This window comes from Anser cygnoides, chromosome 2 (assembly GCF_040182565.1).
Source record: "Anser cygnoides isolate HZ-2024a breed goose chromosome 2, Taihu_goose_T2T_genome, whole genome shotgun sequence".
NCBI lineage: Eukaryota > Metazoa > Chordata > Aves > Anseriformes > Anatidae > Anser > Anser cygnoides.
The window spans coordinates 79,356,968-79,375,582 of NC_089874.1; the positions used below are offsets into that span (position 1 = coordinate 79,356,968).

An 18,615-nucleotide genomic window follows, 5' to 3' on the forward strand; every position below is an offset into this window, starting at 1 on the left:
AGACACTTGAAGCAGGAATGTTTGAGACATTTTGCTGTTTGTTTTTGTTTGTGGCTTTTTTTTTTTTTTTGTGAAGTGGCTTAGGAGAGAACAGAACAAATCCTGGATCTTGGAGCACTGCCTTTGTCATTTCTTGAAATGTATTAAAATTCTTTTGTGCAACAAATATTTCTCAATGTTTGATCTGACCACATTATCTGCAATAAACTGTGAAAAAAAGCATATGGTAAGAGACACTGATTTTGATAGTAATCAGAAAGTAATAGTTCACAGACACTGTGGGGAAATGAGGGTTGAACAACTCTGTGTTTCTCTTGTCCTTTCTTTCTCTTGCCCCTTTTCCTGCCTGTGCAATCTAGTAAGGCCAACCAAACTAATTTTGATTTTAATATTACTAGCACAACACAGTGATAAGTGGGTGGGATAAAGATCTTGTAGAAGATTTGGAAACAGCTACTTTTCTCTAGGAGTGAATAATAGTACTGTTCAAGTATCCCCAAAGGAAGTGTTTCAAAATCAGTGCAGTTGTAAATGGATGTTCTTATTTTCATTGTTGTGCCTGAGCAATCTCATGTGTTCAGGCAGGGTTCTAGGCTGTGCATCCATGTGGTGTTGGCTACAGAGAGAAGCCTCAGGAACATGTGGGTAAGCTTGAATAGACTTTTGATTCTGATCTTTTATGTCTTCAGAATTTTTTTAAAATACTTGCCACTTGACAAACCTTCGTGTTTGGTAATGCAAAAGATTTTGGTTTTCAGGCCTTGGCTCTGGGCCACAAATGTGTCGACAGTTTTAAAGCGGGACTGAATTCTTATCAGAAATCAGAAAATTCTCCCTTGAACTCCAATTCTTATTTTAAAGCAAGACAGACTTCTGGGTCTCACTAGATCAAGCCAATAAGTGCTTACCTGGAGAAGTCAGGTAGAATGTACGAACTAGTGACCGCTAATTAGCAGCAGCATCCACGCTAAAAATGTGATCTCTGTCTGCCCTATCTGAAAAAGGGAGGATGGCATAGAGGGGAATGAAATGAAAAATCTGCCACCTTTCTGAAAGAGAAAAACAAACTCTGTGTTCTGATGCTTGAGAGCCCCTGTATGGTAGGAAAGAATATAACATCAATGCAAAATAGCAACCCAGGTTGTTTTATTAAATATTATTATTGGTGGATGTTGAATGGTTGTTACTAAAATGTTCAGCAGAATCAGTCTCCTTTTCAAGTAAATCTTCCTGGTTTCCATGGAGAGGATTCATCCTCTAATCCAGCTAAAAAGACACAATTAATTCCTGTGACAAGGGCATGAGAGAACTTGTACCAGAGGCTTCCTCACAGCAGTCCCTGGGGCTCTAGCACACCATCAGAGGATTAGGGATTTCTAAATTTTTCAAGGGAAAACTGCATCATACTCTTCTTCAACCTGTGCATCAGCCGTTGGGACTCAGTGGTAAATCTGTTCCAGACTAATGAATGCAATTGTTTATGCATCTGTAGTGACAAAGTTTCTCCTTATTTGTTGTTTGGAGACAAAACAGTGTCAGGGAAGGAGGAAAGACTCTGTAGGGTTTTCTTTCCTCTGACCCTCCTCAGGCTATCTGAAAACACAACAAATGGAGCCTCTAATATCTGCTGATGTAGAGAATGAGTAATGCCAATAAACAGTAGCGAGCAATATTTGATCATTCTGACTGCTTTGTGATGCAAATGTGATTTAAAGACCGCTGTAATTAATAGTTGGGCTAGATTAAAAAAAAAAAATCTTTTAAAAATTAACTAAATACATTTATCTTCTCAATCTGTCTCTTTTCTTACTGGTACCAGATGAAATACTGCTGTGATGTGTCAAGAAGCAATAATGCTTCTAATAAGACAGCCGTTTTAGATGATCTTTTAAATAAAGTGGAGTAGTACTAAATGAATACAAGCTTCAATATTTTTATTGTATTATAGAGGGGGCTGTTAAACATGAGCAATTTAGGCTACCTCGAACTTAGCATCCATAGCTAAAATGTTCAAGTTTGCATCTCTGTATTCATTGTTATTTTAGACACCAAAATAAAAGTAGTTTCATTTACATTTTTTTTTTTCTGAAACACTGTCAACTACATCTAAATGTCCAAATATGGACTCAGATGCCTGTCTTGAGGAATCTCATTGTTGAGAAATAGAAGAAAGATCTAGGTAGAATCATAGAATATCCCAAGTTGAAAGGGACCCATAAGGATCGTGGAGTCCAACTCCTGGCTTGCTCGTTCTAGATTTCTCATTCCTCTGTGGCTACACTTCATGTCTTTCTAGTATATGCAGATTTTTCCAGTTAAGGAAAATAACTTCTGGAATTGTATTAATACACTAGATGGAAGGGGAAACTAAACAATAACATGCTTACCTAATGGTTCTTTGTCATTTACATCTTTAGAAAGGCACGGAATTCACCAGAAAGGTAAATGAAGCTTTATACATAATAGGGTATTTCATCAAGTATGCCGGCTGGGGTAAGAAAACTGACAAGAGATATGCCTGGATTGAACTTGGTTCAAATATATGACTAAATCTGTGTTTGCTGAATGAAAATATTAATTAATTATTAATTTCATTGAAATATTATTTTTTATGCTCTGGAAGATTTATTTGTATTATGCAATTAAAGAACAAGACTCACTTTTCTATTAACCATTATACAGAGATTTTAAGATTTCTTTGTCTCAATTTCATCTAGTGCAAAGAGATTTTGTTGCACAGAGAATTCAGGTCATGTGCCTGCTGTTCAAAACCAATGGCTTGAATTATCTGAGGCTTGAACTGTATTCTTATATGACAATTTATGTCATTGGTTAAGACACCGTGTTCTGATCATAAGCCTCAGTTGTTTTTGAAAGATGCACCTTGTTCGTTTTTCTGATAATTCCCTCCACTGTTTTAATTTAATTCATCACTGCCTTTGATATGGATATTTTTCTATATACATCATTTGCATCAAAAATAGTAGGACTTTCTTGAAAAAGAATTAAATAATGGTCAGTTACTTCAAAGCCTATTGATTAATGATTCTATTACACTCAAACTATCCCGTCTTTATAGCCCACTTACCTAACTTACAGTATTAGGTGCAATGAATGAAAAACTAGTAGACTGAATGCAAATTCCAGTAATTCACACTGTCCCCCCTCTCTCTCTCTCATTTTTTTTTTAATTTTCTTTTTCTTCCCCATCTGTTAAACCTGTAGTAAAACATAATTTGCATTGCAACAGGTAAACTGCATATCCTTGCCCCTCCTAGAGTTCTGCAAGACCTGAGATTCCAGACCAATGCTAGGTACCATTTATGCTACTTTCATGCAGCCACTGTGGCTATGTTAAATGCAACACTGAATAGAGACCAAAGTAAAACATCAGCATGTTTTCTGATATATATCTATATCCCTGGGCCCTATAAAGCCTTTGAGTGGTCACTGTGCTCTAAAAACACAAAGATAGACTTAGGCTGAGATTAAAGTTCTGTCCTGGCCTCTCTGATATATCAAGAACAGACTCAGGTGTGTGCTAGGGAGAGTAATGCTATCAAATGTTTTCCTCCTCTCAAAAATGAAGAAGAGTTAAACTTAGGCCCATGCTAGAAAGACAATTTTGAGGTATACAATCAGCTTTTAAATCCAGTTCCTTGGTAAGTACTTTCAGAATTAAAAATCAGCCAAAAATATGTCCTCCTTCACATTTAAAACTGAAAAGATGACAGGCATTAACATAAATATATGTTGGTTTTAGTGGCAGCAATAATAAGAGATTCCTATGTTTCATTGAGTTCTGCTAGTCAGTCTCCTTTCTCTGTTCCCAGTTATTTCATTTTTTTTTTCTTAAATCTTATCATCCTTTTAGATTATTACAGGATTGCTGAGATAGTTTAGAAAATGATATACATGATTTTTGCCAAAATTCAGTTCAATTCCAAATTGAATTTAACTTACAATGGAAAGAGATGAATTATCCTTTATTTTTGTGATGATCTTTTTCTTCCACATGTCCTTTACTGGAACATAATAAAATATTTTTCCTGCATTTTTTTACCTGAAGGTGTGGCTACATCAACTAAGGCTTTGAAAAAAATTCCAGAAGAAAATGGAATTATCAGACAGTATGAAGTTTTTTTGTCACATTATGCATAAGTGGGTCTGAAAAGTATTCTCTAATATTAGAGATGAAAACACACCCTAAATAAATTTATTTTATGTTATATTATATTTATTATTGTATTGTTTTAGGGTAAAATTCTGCACCTTTTATCTTCTAAAACCTTTTCTGAATCAATTAGTATTTTCTCTGGAATCAGGGAATAAAGATGTTGAGTTGTTTTGCAATTATTGAAATAAAGAAACTCTGAAGTCTTCATGATGGTATTCCAGGATAGTTTGATTAAAATTCTCGGTTAACATAAATATGTGTTTACCTGTCCTGCTTTTGCATTTTCACAAACGAATGTTTCATAGTATTTGGCAAATTCTGGTGCATGATCATTTATGTCTAAAATCCGGATGAAGACAGGTATCTGGCTACTTTGTTTAGGATTATCTGAAACAAGAAAATGATTTATAGTACAATGCAAAGTTTTCCACAACACACATTTTATGAAAAGACCTGAAATTATCATATATTTTTCAAATAGTCATTAGAAACACTCATTTATCTTAATAATATTAAAACAATTACCTTTAACTTTCTAATGGTGTATATTTTGTATGTTTAAAAGCCCTATCTATATTTGAAACACTTTGTTTTAGTATAGTACGTTAATTTGAGATAATACAAACTCTACTTAAATTGATTTGCATTAAAAACAGGCCACAAAGTTATTACTGATGTTTGACTTATATTCCATACATAGTAGAGTAAATGATTCATTTAAAGAGCTTTTTCCTGAGGCAGAGCTGTCAAGAACATTTACTTGTTTCAACCAGTAAAGCAGTTAAAAAAAAAAAAAAAGTGGTGGTGTCATCCCTTCTTAAAATGTAGAGACAAAATTTGGATCTATGTAGATGTTAATATCAGTTCGTATTTGCAAACTTTATCTCTGAGGTCAGTCTATAGCTGTAGATGACTCATGCATTGCATGTATTGAAAATGGAGACCATATTTGACCAAACAATGAAAGAGCACTGTACGAGCAAAAGGTAACAGTCTTTCTGATAATAGGAGTATGATTTATCTTTCTATATTACCCTACCCCCAGACTGTTAAACACATAGGCTCCTAAGGAGACTCCTGTAGGGAGACTGAAGAAGGAGAGTAGGAAATAAATTGTCTCCTAAACTCGGTGTTTCTTCCCTGATGCACATTTTTAGTTGACTGGAAGAAGGCGGCAGATGAGACATCCAGATCTGACAGGGCCCAAGAGAACAGTAAAGAATCCCAGTGAAAAACATCGGGCCAGGGTTTGCTTCAGACCCAGAGCAGAAAGAATTTTCCTCTAGTCATCTTCAAATCAAACCATCTCCTCTGATAAGGAAGTTGAGATAAAACATACTTTCTTCCCCTGGTTACAGTGGTCATTCTGAAGATGTGTTTTTTGTCCACCATGGACATTTTTTTTTTTTCCAGGGATTTTTCTTGCTCTAATGACTGAGGTAAGGTCTTTGGCACATTGCTCCTGCACCAAATTATTTGTTGGGAATTCTCAGGGAACAAGGTAACTTTTCTAATATCTACTGTTCATGGTTGAGTCTGAGAATTCCAAATTATCTTTTCACAAATGAGCAAAGATAATTCTAAAGGAGTAAGCTGTACTTTTAAAAATGCATTTAAGGATACTCTGTCTATTGAAAATATTTGATGAAGGGCAAATCTAAATCAAAGATACTGTAAAATTCCAGTCTTATCTCAGTTCTTATGTTCTGCTTAGATAAATGATCTCCAACTTACTGATTTCAGTTGCTATGACAGTGATGTTGTGCCAGGGAGTTTCTTCACGGTCAAGTGGTTTTGAGATGAATAAGGATCCATTTCCTGAATAGATGTTGAATATTCTATCGAGGTCAGTGTGTCGATCCACAGAATATCTGTCAAGATACAATACAACTAAGCACGTCTATCTACTGCTACAGTCTCCAGTTTGGCTTACAGCCACCTATAAACATTTTCTAAGTCGAACTGTGGTTAATCAACAATATTTTCTTAACAAGTAAACCTAAGCTTTCCTGTAGTTGAGGAGTGCAGTATGTTACAGAGAAACTGTTTTTTAAAGCCTAGTGGGCAGGAAGAAGGGCAAACTAATTACATTGGCAGATTGTTAGGTTGGTATTCAAAATTATATTTGAGCTTAGAATGTGTTGTTGAAATAACAATTGAAAATGAACATTCATAGATATGAATTTTGCAAATTCTGCAAATTAATTCTTGGAGAACTCGGCTATCAAAGGACACACATTTCAGATATAATTATCACTTTATAATGAGATACTTTTAATATGGCACAGGGACGATCAGGATGACCAGAAAAATCTTTGGATTTTCTTGTTAAACTAGAATTTCTTTAAAATCATATTTTGTAACACTTTCTTTTGCTCAATTCTTTCCTATCAATGAAAAAGTTGTCTATAGGTGTTTTTAAATTAGACTAATAATGGTCAACCACAATCAGGTTAAAATAAGATTTTATACTTAAATAATTTATAAATATTTCCTTTTCTTTTTTCTCCTCCCACACCTCTTATCCCAAACTCTATTGCTGCAGGTAATACCAAGCTTGTTCAGAAATGCAGAAATCATGTTTACTTAACAGTTGCATGTTGAACAAACAAATTTCAGTCTTATGTTTGTAACTGCAGATAATAATATCAGATGGTTAACAGTTAAAACAATTTCATAGCACTGAACGCTTACCTCTAATTGTTACAACTTTCTCAACATTATTTCTTATTTAATATAACATGTACACTAAGTAGTAAGCTATGAAACATGGCAGAGAGTGTTATGTCTACAGGGCTAGTAGGGTACAGGAAGGGTAGAAATACACCACTCTGAGCATCTTACATAAGTTTGCCATTGGAAACATCATATAAAAGCATAGTACTGTGAATCCAGTTTGGTGAAAGTATGTGAGAGACAAATAAAGCCCTATAAATGAAGCAGAGTCAGTGGAGGTGTGCAAAAGCAATGTGCCTATGAAGCTCAGGAAATGATACAGAGAGTGACTGAGCATAGTCATTGCAAAGAAGCTGACTTTATCTCAACACAAAGGGGACTTGAGAGTTGCATCTGTTTTAGATGTCAGCTATGTCAGCTGAGTGGATCAACTGACTCTATCAAGAACTGAGTGGATCAGCTGGAGTTAGAAATGTCTCACACTGAGTTCGTTAAGAGTGCAAATGTCTCCGCAGGTTAGCCAGACCACTGGGGGTGGTGATGGTGGGAGGAATATACATCTCAGCCCAAAAATAGGAAGGAACTAGGAAAATAATTTTGAAAAAAGCATTGGTTTCAAGGTGGCTTCAGTCCACATATTCCTTTCCAGCAACAGGGGAAGCTCAGCATTGTGACAGTGAGCACATTACCAAGACCAACAGTCTTGTGTTTTCAGTATGTTTTATGGAAGTCTGATAAATCAGAAATCCTGTGTAGCATCAAATGTCTTCAAATAAGTAAAATTGATATTAAATATTACACTCTCCGTTATTGGTGTGGAATAACTAACAGAACCTGTTAAGAAAATTTTGGACTCTGACAAAGTGCTGGAACATGGTGACTGACCTTTCTTTTAACATGGTGCCTATAAGCTGTAGAAGCATACCCTGCACTGTTAACTGTTTGACATCACAAGCTCCCATAGATATTTATCTGATATTTTTCAGTGGCCCCTATAAGACTAATTACACAAATGCCTCCCTACTATATTGCAGTCTCATCACAGTTTGTGTAAGATTTAACCCACATTTAAAACATTTTATAATGTTTAATGGCTTACTTTATTGTATTCTTTGTTACATCTGGATCTTGGGCTACAACCTGCCCAATAATGCTTCCTTCCTTTGCATCTTCATCTACTTCTATTAAATATGAGGGTCTGTTGAATACTGGAGGTTCATCTATGTCTTCCACAGAAATTTTGACTAGAGCTGTATCTTTGAATGGCCCCAGCTGAAGAAAACGAGGATCCAGGTGGGTGTTGGTTGCTTCCACTCGTAAGGTGTATAACATCTTGTTTTCAAAATCCAGCTGCTGGGGAGCAAATAATAATAATAATAAAGAAAATTGTGTCACTTTACAAGAAATGTGTCAGCTTTATTATGCTAAATTAAAAGTGTAAGAATTTTTCAGAGATAAATCTCTAAAATGTAATGCATCTTGGAGAAGATGGAGTGCATCTTGGAGAAGATGGAGTACTTCATGTTTGCTACCATGTATAAGCAAAACTACGAGTTTTATAGGACAGCAAGACAACTATGATTCCTCTGCCTACCAATTCTTCAGCTTCCTAGAAAACCAGGAGGAATCTATATATAGAAAAAACAGAAAGAGAGAAAGAAACAGAGAGGATGGATTGCTTCCACGAGTAGGAGTTGCTAATGCCCTTATTTTTCTCATACTTATGGCAGGAACAAAAACAGTTATCCCAGCACTTAAAGGCTCTCTGTACTATTTCCACTTTCCTCTCTCCTCCCACCCGCCATTACCATCCATCTTTGCGTATTCTGCATCGGAAGCAACCCAGATGCTTTTCCATATTCCAGAGTGAAAAGAAAAACTGTGATGTCTGATTTCCAATCTATGTGACCTTTATATTATGCAGAACCATATATGAATGCGTATATGTATAGATATATATACATTGATATATGCACAAATACACGTACACACAGAAATACACATATGCATATAGATCTATATTATATATACATATATCAATTTATTGTTACTGATAAATTCAGTAAGAACAGAACTGAAAATAGCGTTCATAGTTTAACTGTCTGAACCATAAAAGCAACTAATAAATGTCAGAGTGTATTTTTCCTCATTTCTTTGCTCTTTAGATCTCATTGACATAATATGTAACAACTTGAAGTTTCACCAAGGTTGGACTTAAACCAAGACAGATTTAAGGTACTTGATGTACCTGACTGTCAGACAGATTACAGAGTGACAGTTTGAAGGTGTAAATTCATCAAAATTCAGGTGAGCCTCCAACCCTTGTGAGCATTACTGCAACACTCAGCTGACAAACCCCACAGTGAACTGAACCCCTCCAGGTTCTCACAGCCCTAATTCAAAAGTACTGTGTGTGAGAGTATATATATTGAACAGACAGCCACCACTGAAATATTACTTTATGTGAAGTGACATGCCAGTAAATTTCCCTTGAGACTTGAAAATAACAGATATCTGCTGAAGAAAGAGAACAAAACTAATGCAACAACTCTTTGGCAGACTTGACCCCTTGTGGGATCTACCCTTCCATCCCCTGGAAAAAGAAAAATAACCATAACACCTGGAGAGCTAAGTATATATAACAGAAAGAGAGAAAAAACAAACCTTTTTGACAGTTATAATCCCTTCCTGAGTGTCCTTGTCAGTGATGATATCAAACATGTCTGATCCATCCCCATTGGAGATGCTATACTCAATCTCTGCATTTTCACCCAGATCGGGGTCATTGGCTTTAATTCTGCCAAGAGGAGTCCCAGGTGGTGCAGACTCAGGAGAGCTGAACTGGTAGGTGCCTGGAAGAATGAAATCAAACATTTATTATTTTGAGAAACTTTGTTCTACTGAATAAACATTTAAATTTCACCAGGATTTTTTTTAAAGCGACTTGAAGTTTGAAGTACTTGAAGAAAAATGCTATTAGCCATCATACTCAACTTTAAAACAGGGTTTGGAGTTGATTGACAAACTGTCAGATTCAAGTGATTCTTCAAAGCTATTTAGTACTGTATTTTAATGCTTTCAACATTTTTTTCCCAACTATAAAGAACAGAGAAGCTCAGTAATACGGCAGCAATTTGAACATTGGTTACCTAAAGTTATATATATATTTTTTTTCTCTCAGTCCTCTAGAAATGTTCCCAGATATTATATTTACAAACAGTATAAGATTTTTTTTTTCCCCCCTCAGGGTATAAGAGTTGTAAAAAACATCATGGATTGTGGCAGGAGACTAAAATAGAATAGTTTTTTTTGTTTGTTTGTTTGTTTTTAAATATATTCATTTTAGGTGTACTATCTAAAAGTAATTCATTCAGCCATTATTGGTAATACATACTAAAGAGTCATGGAAAAGAGCATTTGGATACACGTTCATGTTAATTGTTATAGTTAATTGAAATACAGATACTTTCAGATTTTCTTTAATTTACTCTGCAGATAGTTTTTGTGTACTTTCTATGGTTGACTTCATTTAATGTTTTTATAATCAGGTTTTGCTAGAAAGAATTCTGATTACTTAGATATTTTAATTTCGTCTGTGTGTATGATAAGTGAATTTATATGTATTTTCTGACAATATTTGTAATAAAATCTAATTATAAAGAAAAAATATTAATCAGATGATTTGCTTGACCAGTTAGAAATAGGCAATGAAGACCTTTCACCACTGGTAAGAAACAGATGTTTCTAGATCACTATTTTCAGTAATTTGTTAGCAAGTATATTAAAAACAACAACAACAAAAAAAATCTGATATTTTCAGCATTTTACATGCAACATTCCAGAACATAATGTTGGGGGGGGGGGGGGGGGGGGGGTTGGAGGAGGAGAAGGGGAGGGAGGAATTGAGCTATTTTCTCATGTAAATAAATAAAAAGTAGTAGCTTTCGAAAAATAACGTAAAAGTCTTCATCTAAAAAAATTAGCTGTGGTCAAAATACACAAATCATATTTGAAGGTTGCAGTAAGAACCTGTATAAGTTGTATTGACCTATAAAACAGTACAGGCAAGTATAATTCTTGCAGTTAGCCTATTTCCTGTATTAACATGTGCTTTAAAATTGTTCTGAAGGTTTATTTTAACCACAAAGACTACAGCAGTCATCTGAGTGTTGAATGAGTCTCTATCTTCAAATGTACAGACTAAGTACAAAAGAGTGTCACTGGAACTATCCTATATTTATATAGATGTGTAACAAAATGGAAACTAAAGCTTGATGCTAAATTATATTTGTTGTTGCAAATTTGAGGCTGTAAGTGAATGATCAACAGTAGACTCTTTGGCTGCGATCCATACAAACTAAAATGCATGTTATTCCCTTAAAACAAGAAGAAAAATGGATGAAAGTTAACATTCCTGGCAGCTAACCATCAGTTTGAAGGCTAACTCAAATTCGAGGTTTGGCTGGTGAGCCAGGAATACTGTAAGAACAGATTTAATCATGTTACTTATGTCTTCTTCCAGAATAAATAACTCCCTTGAGTGTTTTTGCTTCTGAAAGCATTCCTTATTTTTGTGGTGCTGTGTGAGTGTTACACATTTTTGGCATGTGATATGGCTAGTTTAGTATAGAGTACAACTGAATTCCAAATATGTAAGATTTTCATTATGGTGCCATTTAAATTCAGCTTAGGTCCATGATTTTGAAATGTACAGGACCTGTGCACCTTTCAGGAAACTGAACAAAACAGATCAGTTCCTTCTTACTGCAGTCCAAACAACATGTATTTCACAGTGCACTCTGCCGTTTTTCATTATTCTATCTACTCTAAGAAATCAGTCTTTAGTTCTTCAGTGCTTTGTCATTATCTCCTGTTGCCTCCACTTGCCATTCACCCTCTGCTTTTGGCCACATTTTTACTTATTGGTGCCTCATGTAAGAAAAAAAAAAAAAAAAAAAAAAGGAAAATAATTGGTTTTGGAAGGAGCAAATTTCCAGAACTAGAAAATCATTTGAAGGTATGACCCTGTTCATAACTATCTGAGATGATATCAAAACCCCTAGACGTTTCTATATATTGATTTCCCTGGAAATGTTGAAACCACCCTTCTGAGAAGAAAGAAAATGAACGGGAAAGGTAATCAGCAAAATGAAAATTACACCACTGAATAGATACTACAGCAAGACATCCATTGCCAACTTATGCGTTTCAGTGATATTCTATGTAGAAAATACACTGAATATTCTAGGAAGCATCAAATTGTGTGAATTTCTCTATAATTATGTACCAGAACCAAGGCTTTGAAATTATCAGGACTCCCATAGACTTCAAGCTTCAGCTAATCTTGGAAGAAGAGTATCATAAGGAATAAAAGCTAAAGAGATTGAGAACTTATTTTGTAGCTCTGTACATCATTTTATTTTTTAATTTAATTTTATTTTATTTTATTCAGCAACAAAGCTTACAATATGCTACACTGCATTCTAGTTTAGGTTCAAGAATTCCTATTTGCCAAAATATTGTGGGCTGTATCATGCTATACAGGAGTATCCACTCCTGAAGTAAGAAGAAAGTTAAGTTAAAAATCATGGTGTGCATTTCCCATGTAAAGGTGATTTTCTGCAAGTAAACTGAATATTAATTCAAATTCTTTATGAAGCCCATACTTTCGTTCCCCTCTCTTCTTAAAAAGATGAATATGTTATGTTGAATAGAGGTAAAAAAAAGTTATATGCAGCTTCAAGAATCCTCTCTAACCCATCTGTCAGAGTTTTCTAATATTTAGAAAAAATCTGTTCTAGGTTGACCTGTTTATACTATTTTGAGTGTACTTATTGCCATGGCACTGAAGTGTTTTTCAAGTTCCTGCAACTCAAGGAGAGTGTTTTTTAAATCAGTCTTGTTTGTTCAGTCTTTGGTGAATCTGTAAAGAGAGCCAGTCAGATCTCTATTCAGTGCCAACAAGCAATTCAAATTTTACAACGTGGATATTTTTCAACAGTCTCTGAACTGAGGCTGTAAATTTCTTATATCTGTAGCCTGTCAAGCAGTTATCAGACACTGATTATAACAACATGGAACTGGATTTAAACCAGTGGCCCAGGATGAAAGGATATGTAGTATATTGTGAAGCTTTCTGTATCATGCTGCTTTCTTTTGTTTGCCAAATTTATTCTAGAGATATTTTTAAAAATCTTAATTGTGTCAAATACAGGCTAGATTACCAAAAGCAGTCATCAACAAGAATCCAATGTAGATTACAAATACCTGAACCAAATGTATAGATTTCCAGCAGAGCATGACACCTGAACAACTCTGCCTGTGCAAGGTGGTACATTAGAAAATTTGGTGACATATTTGCCTAAATATGTGGGACTACAAGTGTCTCCAAAAACTGAACCCTAGATTTTGTGATTAATTTTCTCTAATGGCTTTCAAAACCCTGCAGTTAGCCTAAGCTATTGTTAGAGTTAATGTTCCTGTGAACAGATTATAAAGGGGAAGAAAATTTTTCTTTGCAAGAAATACTTCAACATTAAGAAAATGTAGGCAAAGATTCCTATTTGCCTTACCAATGCTGCAGCATAAATAGACACAACAGTGGGCCAGTATTTGTACAAAAGTAAATTAAATAAATAGGGAGAGAGAGAGAGAGAGAAGAAGAAGAAAAGAAAAAAGAAAAAAGAAAAGAAAAAGAGAGAGAGGAAAAAGAAAGATCCCAGATGGCAACAGTGAAACAGCTGATTGTAAAGAGTTTCTTTAGAGAGCAACAGAACTCTTAGATGCTCCATACTCTGGGGGAATCGAGGTGGGTTGTCATTGACGTCAGTCAGTGTGATGTTCACGGTGGTGGTCCCTGATAGTCCTCCCATCTGGCCTCCCATGTCTTTGGCCTGGATGACCACTTGATACTGTTCCCTGTTTTCTCTGCTCATGTCTGGTAGAGCAGTCTTGATTATGCCTTGGAGAAATGAGAAAAAGGAGACAGAGGGGAAGGAGAAAAAAACATGACATGAGTTATCTCTGAGTTTTTAGATGGATTTAAGTAAGATCCTGTGCAGATGGTAATCCATAGGAAGCAAAACAAGGTATACTGCAGTAAACTTTTCGATCTCTGACTGATTTAATGTGATTTTAAGAAAAAGAGAAAGAAATATTACAGAGATATTATTCACTGTTTTTAATGTGCTAAATCAAGGTAATTAGGTCCAATGACAAAAATATTAATAAGTTTGTTGAATTAATGATTTTTTTCAACTACGTTCCCAGCTATTATTTTAATGCAATATGAAAGCTCCATCCCCAGTGAGGTTTTGATACTACAGCACAAAGTTGAACTCTGTCATGTCCTGGATTCATTATTTCAGACTGTAATAGATCCACAGATTTTAATGCCCAGTGGGGGCGATGGTAGTCATTGAGGGCTATAGCTAATAAAGAATTGGACAAGACTGTAAAACTACTGCTGGAAAGTCTTTTCTGTGTGCCTGATCTCAAGAATTTCATAAAATATATTTTAATTGTCTCAGACTCATTCAGCACACAAAAAGCATAGGGACTCCCAAGAGCATGTGTTTTAGGGATACAGAGCACAAAAGATCTTTCCATTAAAGTAGACACGTGCAAGTTTTCTTTCAGAAAATAAATGAGGATTTTCTGTATTTAAAAAGGAAGTCATTTTGCAAGGTTGAAGTGATAAGAACTTTATCTGATGAAGCAAGAGAATTTAAATACAAAGGACACTTTTACAAGCTTGGCTTGATATGAAGATTGTCCTATGTTTATGATTACATTAAAATAAATAAATAAATACATAAATAAATAAATAATCTACAAAACTCCTACTCTTAGAGAAAGAGAGAAGCAAACACACACACACAAAACAAAACAAAATGACAAAAAAAAACTTCTCTAGTCTAGTAGTTATAGTATATATCTCTGATCTAGGATTACTAGGTTGTGATTACCATAACTTGGCCTGGTAATGTAACATAAAAAAAGCAAATTGGATAAAAATGAAAGATAATCCCAGAATCAAAGATGAGCTCCCAAGTATCCCCTGCCTTGCCACCCACTGCCCTTGGTTAGTGACCTATACTTGTCCTGTTTGTGCCTGGTAAAGTTTAAAAAGGGTGGAGAAAAAGAAATAAACTTTAATCCTAGGCAAAAGAGTTATGTTCTCTTTTAAAACTCTAGCCATATGACTCTTATTATCCTGCAGGTATAATGCCCTTGCTGTATTACAAAAAGAAATCTCAATGTATCTCAAAAGAAATATCAATGTATCTCAAAAGTAAATTAACTATCATCTGAGCATGCTCATTGGATTAGGAACTTCAGGGACTCTGGACATAATTGCACTTAAATTCTGGATTCTTAAACTGAATAGCTTTATTTTATTTTTTATTTATTTATTTTTATAATATGCAGAAACACTCTAATGCAATGCCTTTTAAGTGTTATGTGCGCTAGGATTAAGTATCTGTTGTTTCTGTTTTTGTTGTTTTGTTTTGGTGGATTTTTGTTTGTTTGTTTGTTTGTTTGTTGATTTGGGGTTTTATTGGGCCATAATTTTGAATTCACAATGTTCACACAAGTTTTTCTTCTTTATGTCTGACTCTGATTTTCTGTATAACAGTAAAAAGGGATTACATCCATGCTCTAAAGCTTTAATACATTATTATTATTATTATTATTATTATTATTATTATATTTTTTTTGCTTCAATTCTAATAACTGTTGGAGTCAGAGTATAGGGATCTGTCACAAACATTTACAGATAATTCATTTACATTTGGGGATTATTATTATTATTATTATTATTATTATTATTATTATCATTATTTTCCTTCTTGTCTGGAATTGTCAAAATATATATACATATTTTTTAACAGATGTAGCTCCCAGAAATTAGAGTAAAATAAACTTTTACTACATGACTCATTAGACCCTTTCCAATATTCTGCACACTTTCTAAACCCTTATAGTGCACATCTGTCTTCCAGAAGTCTTTTTCATACCAAGCAAAACAGTTCTGCAATAATATTCTTTTAACAGAAAAGGTATATTTTTACTGATTACAATTTCCATTTGTAAAAAACTTTATCTGCTTCATGCCAAGTTATGCGATGCCATAAGCCTGTTGCAATATTTGAATACAAGTGAAAAGTGTCTTTGTCCTTGTATCCCCTCTTTGTCATTGCAGAAAACAGAACAGACACGTTGTTCACCTGTTTCTGGATCCACTGAAAAATATGGCTGTCCCTGGAGGATACTGTACACCACTTTGGCACTGTTTCCATAGTTGGCATCATCAGCATCTGTGGCTGTCACTTGAATAACAGATGTACCTAAACGGGTACCAAACAAGGAATCAGAGAATTCTAAGACACAAGACACATTTCTTAGAAATCATTCACAATGGTTTCTGTACTGGATTCAATAAAGAAACAAACAGTATCCACTGGACAAATCCAGTGTTATCTTCCCCAGGCAAACAGTAAAATAAAGTCACATCTTCCTTATGACTAAAACTAAAATTGTTATCACTTAAGCTCCATGCTTCATTTAAACATCAGTAAATGCACAGGAAAGGGCACATGTCTTTGAAACCCATCACAGTATTCATTTTCTTTCTGTAACCAAACAGTTTTAAGGATTGTTTTTTGGTAATAACTTGACTTCAGCTGAAACAGTGTGAAAAGTACTACTATGATTTTTAAATTTGGCTTAATAAATTAGCCTCCTTTTCTGACTAGAAGACAACCTCCAAATATCTGATATCAGGCTGAAACAAATATTTTTTCTCATGCTATTTTTAAAGATTTTTTTTAAATAAATTTTGCAATAACACATGCTGTTTTATTTTTTCTCCCTTGATCAAAATTATCCTATTACTTGGCAAATCATTTTCATTAAACCATAACTACATTTTTTCAGCAAACTTTTATTCTGCATGAAAAAGTCTTACCCAGATCCTGTGATTGCAGTCAGGAGAACAAAAGCTATATGAGATCAAGAGTACTGTGAGCAAATACACTGTGTGTAGTTTATGGCTTAGAAAAAAAAAAAAAAAAACTTTTGTAAATCCCTATATAGCAATAGGTTAAAAATAATAATTAAATAATTCTTGTGTTTTAACCTGGAAGGCAGCTAAGTGCTACACAGTTGCTTACTCACTCTTTCCATGTGGGATGGCGAGAGAATCAAAAAGGTAAAATTGTGAGGACTCCTGGGTTGAGATAAAGACCGTTTACTAGGTAAAGCAAAAGCCGCACAGAAACAAAGCAAAACAATTAATTCATTCGCTACTTCCCATCAACAGGCAGGTGTTCAGCCATGTCCTGTCCAGGGAAGCAGGGCTCATCATGAATAATGTTTACTTGGGAACACAAATGCCATCATCCCGAAATTCCGCTGCTCCCCGTCTCTGCTTCCCCCTTTCTTCTTTAACCCAGCTTTTATGGCTCAGCATGACATCACATGGTGTGGGACATCCCTTTGGCCAGCCTGGGCCAGCTGTCTTTTCTGTGTCCCCTCCTAGCTCCTGGTGCACCCTCAGCCTCCTTGCTGGCAGGGCAGCATGAGAAGCTAAAAAGTCCTTGGCTCTGTGCAAACACTGATCTGCAACAACTAAAGCATCAGTGTGTTATCACCGTTATTTTCATCAAAAATCCAAAATGCAACATTGTGTGAGCCTATACAAAGAAAATTAACTCTGTCCCAGCCAAAATCATAACAATAATATATAAGATATACATAAAAACTGTTCTAAATATTGTAAGCAATTTTCAAGGTGTCAGGATACATTTTGCTAACACAATCTAGATCTGAAGAATGTTTGTGTAATTTCAGGCAGTCCAACAGCTAGAAGTGTTGATGGCTGACTGCTCTTTACCATATTTTCCGATGTGTATTTTTGGTGTATCTCACTTTCCTTATGAGAAAAATGTATAGTGAACAAAGTCCTATCACAGTGATATCACTTCCTTTTTTTTTTTCTTTTTTTTTTTTTTTTTAAATTCACCATTAGTCTCTCTATATTGAAGTTCACCCAGTTAACTTGCAATCAAGTAGTCTTGATTAAAAACTTGGAAGATGTTCAGTCACTTATGAGTAATGGAACTGAAGTGCACCATCTCTACCGTGGCCATACCATGTATAAGAGGGATTGGGGAAAGCAGAAATACAGAGCAACCATGTCTTGTTAGATCCATATGTTTTATTAGAGTACATAAGAGTTTATATATAATTTTACCTATATATCAGTAACAGTTCCCTCTATTTTACTTTTTCTGAACAACATGAAAAGAGGGGAGGGATACTTCTTTCTATACAACAAATCAGCAGAATAAAATTGTAAAAAAGGCTTTGTCACAATTCATCAAACTCTGAAGTTCATTTTTGCAATCAGCAATCTAGATTATTTTTGGCTGGTTAAACAGAAGTCATCTGTGCACCAAGGTGAGCTGTAAAGATCATCCTGAAGCAGCGAATATTTAGGAACAAACTTATCATTAAGGGTCCAGCAGAACTGTTGATCTGGATGCAAAATGAAGACTATTTGAGGAACGTAAAATTCCTTAAGTTCTATCTGCTTCCCTCCCCTCTTCTACCCCCCTCCACCCCCCCCCCCCCCCAAAAAAAAAGCAAAAAAAAAAAAAATCTCACGCCTACTCATGTTTAACAGGGGAAGGAGAGCCACTATAATTGCTGGCTTCCTAAAAATGTACAACTTATCAGTAGGATCTTATATTGTGTGT

The 18,615-nt window shown here is 34.9% G+C and overlaps 1 protein-coding gene across 4 annotated transcripts in view; it reads right to left on the bottom strand.

The window, feature by feature from the left end:
* CDH9 (cadherin 9) overlaps positions 1 to 18,615 on the bottom strand; it is a 103,030-nt gene that overhangs the window by 9,099 nt on the left and 75,316 nt on the right. For 3 of the 4 annotated variants that reach the window (XM_048048413.2, XM_048048415.2, XM_048048411.2), the window contains 6 exons: positions 16,084 to 16,203; positions 13,647 to 13,814; positions 9,518 to 9,705; positions 7,953 to 8,206; positions 5,912 to 6,048; positions 4,443 to 4,564 (listed from right to left, as the gene is read on the bottom strand). In XM_048048413.2, coding sequence (XP_047904370.2) covers positions 4,443 to 4,564; positions 5,912 to 6,048; positions 7,953 to 8,206; positions 9,518 to 9,705; positions 13,647 to 13,814; positions 16,084 to 16,203 — 989 coding nt within the window. The remainder of the gene's footprint in view (positions 1 to 4,442; positions 4,565 to 5,911; positions 6,049 to 7,952; positions 8,207 to 9,517; positions 9,706 to 13,646; positions 13,815 to 16,083; positions 16,204 to 18,615) is intronic. The other variant, XM_048048412.2, reaches the window with a different exon arrangement.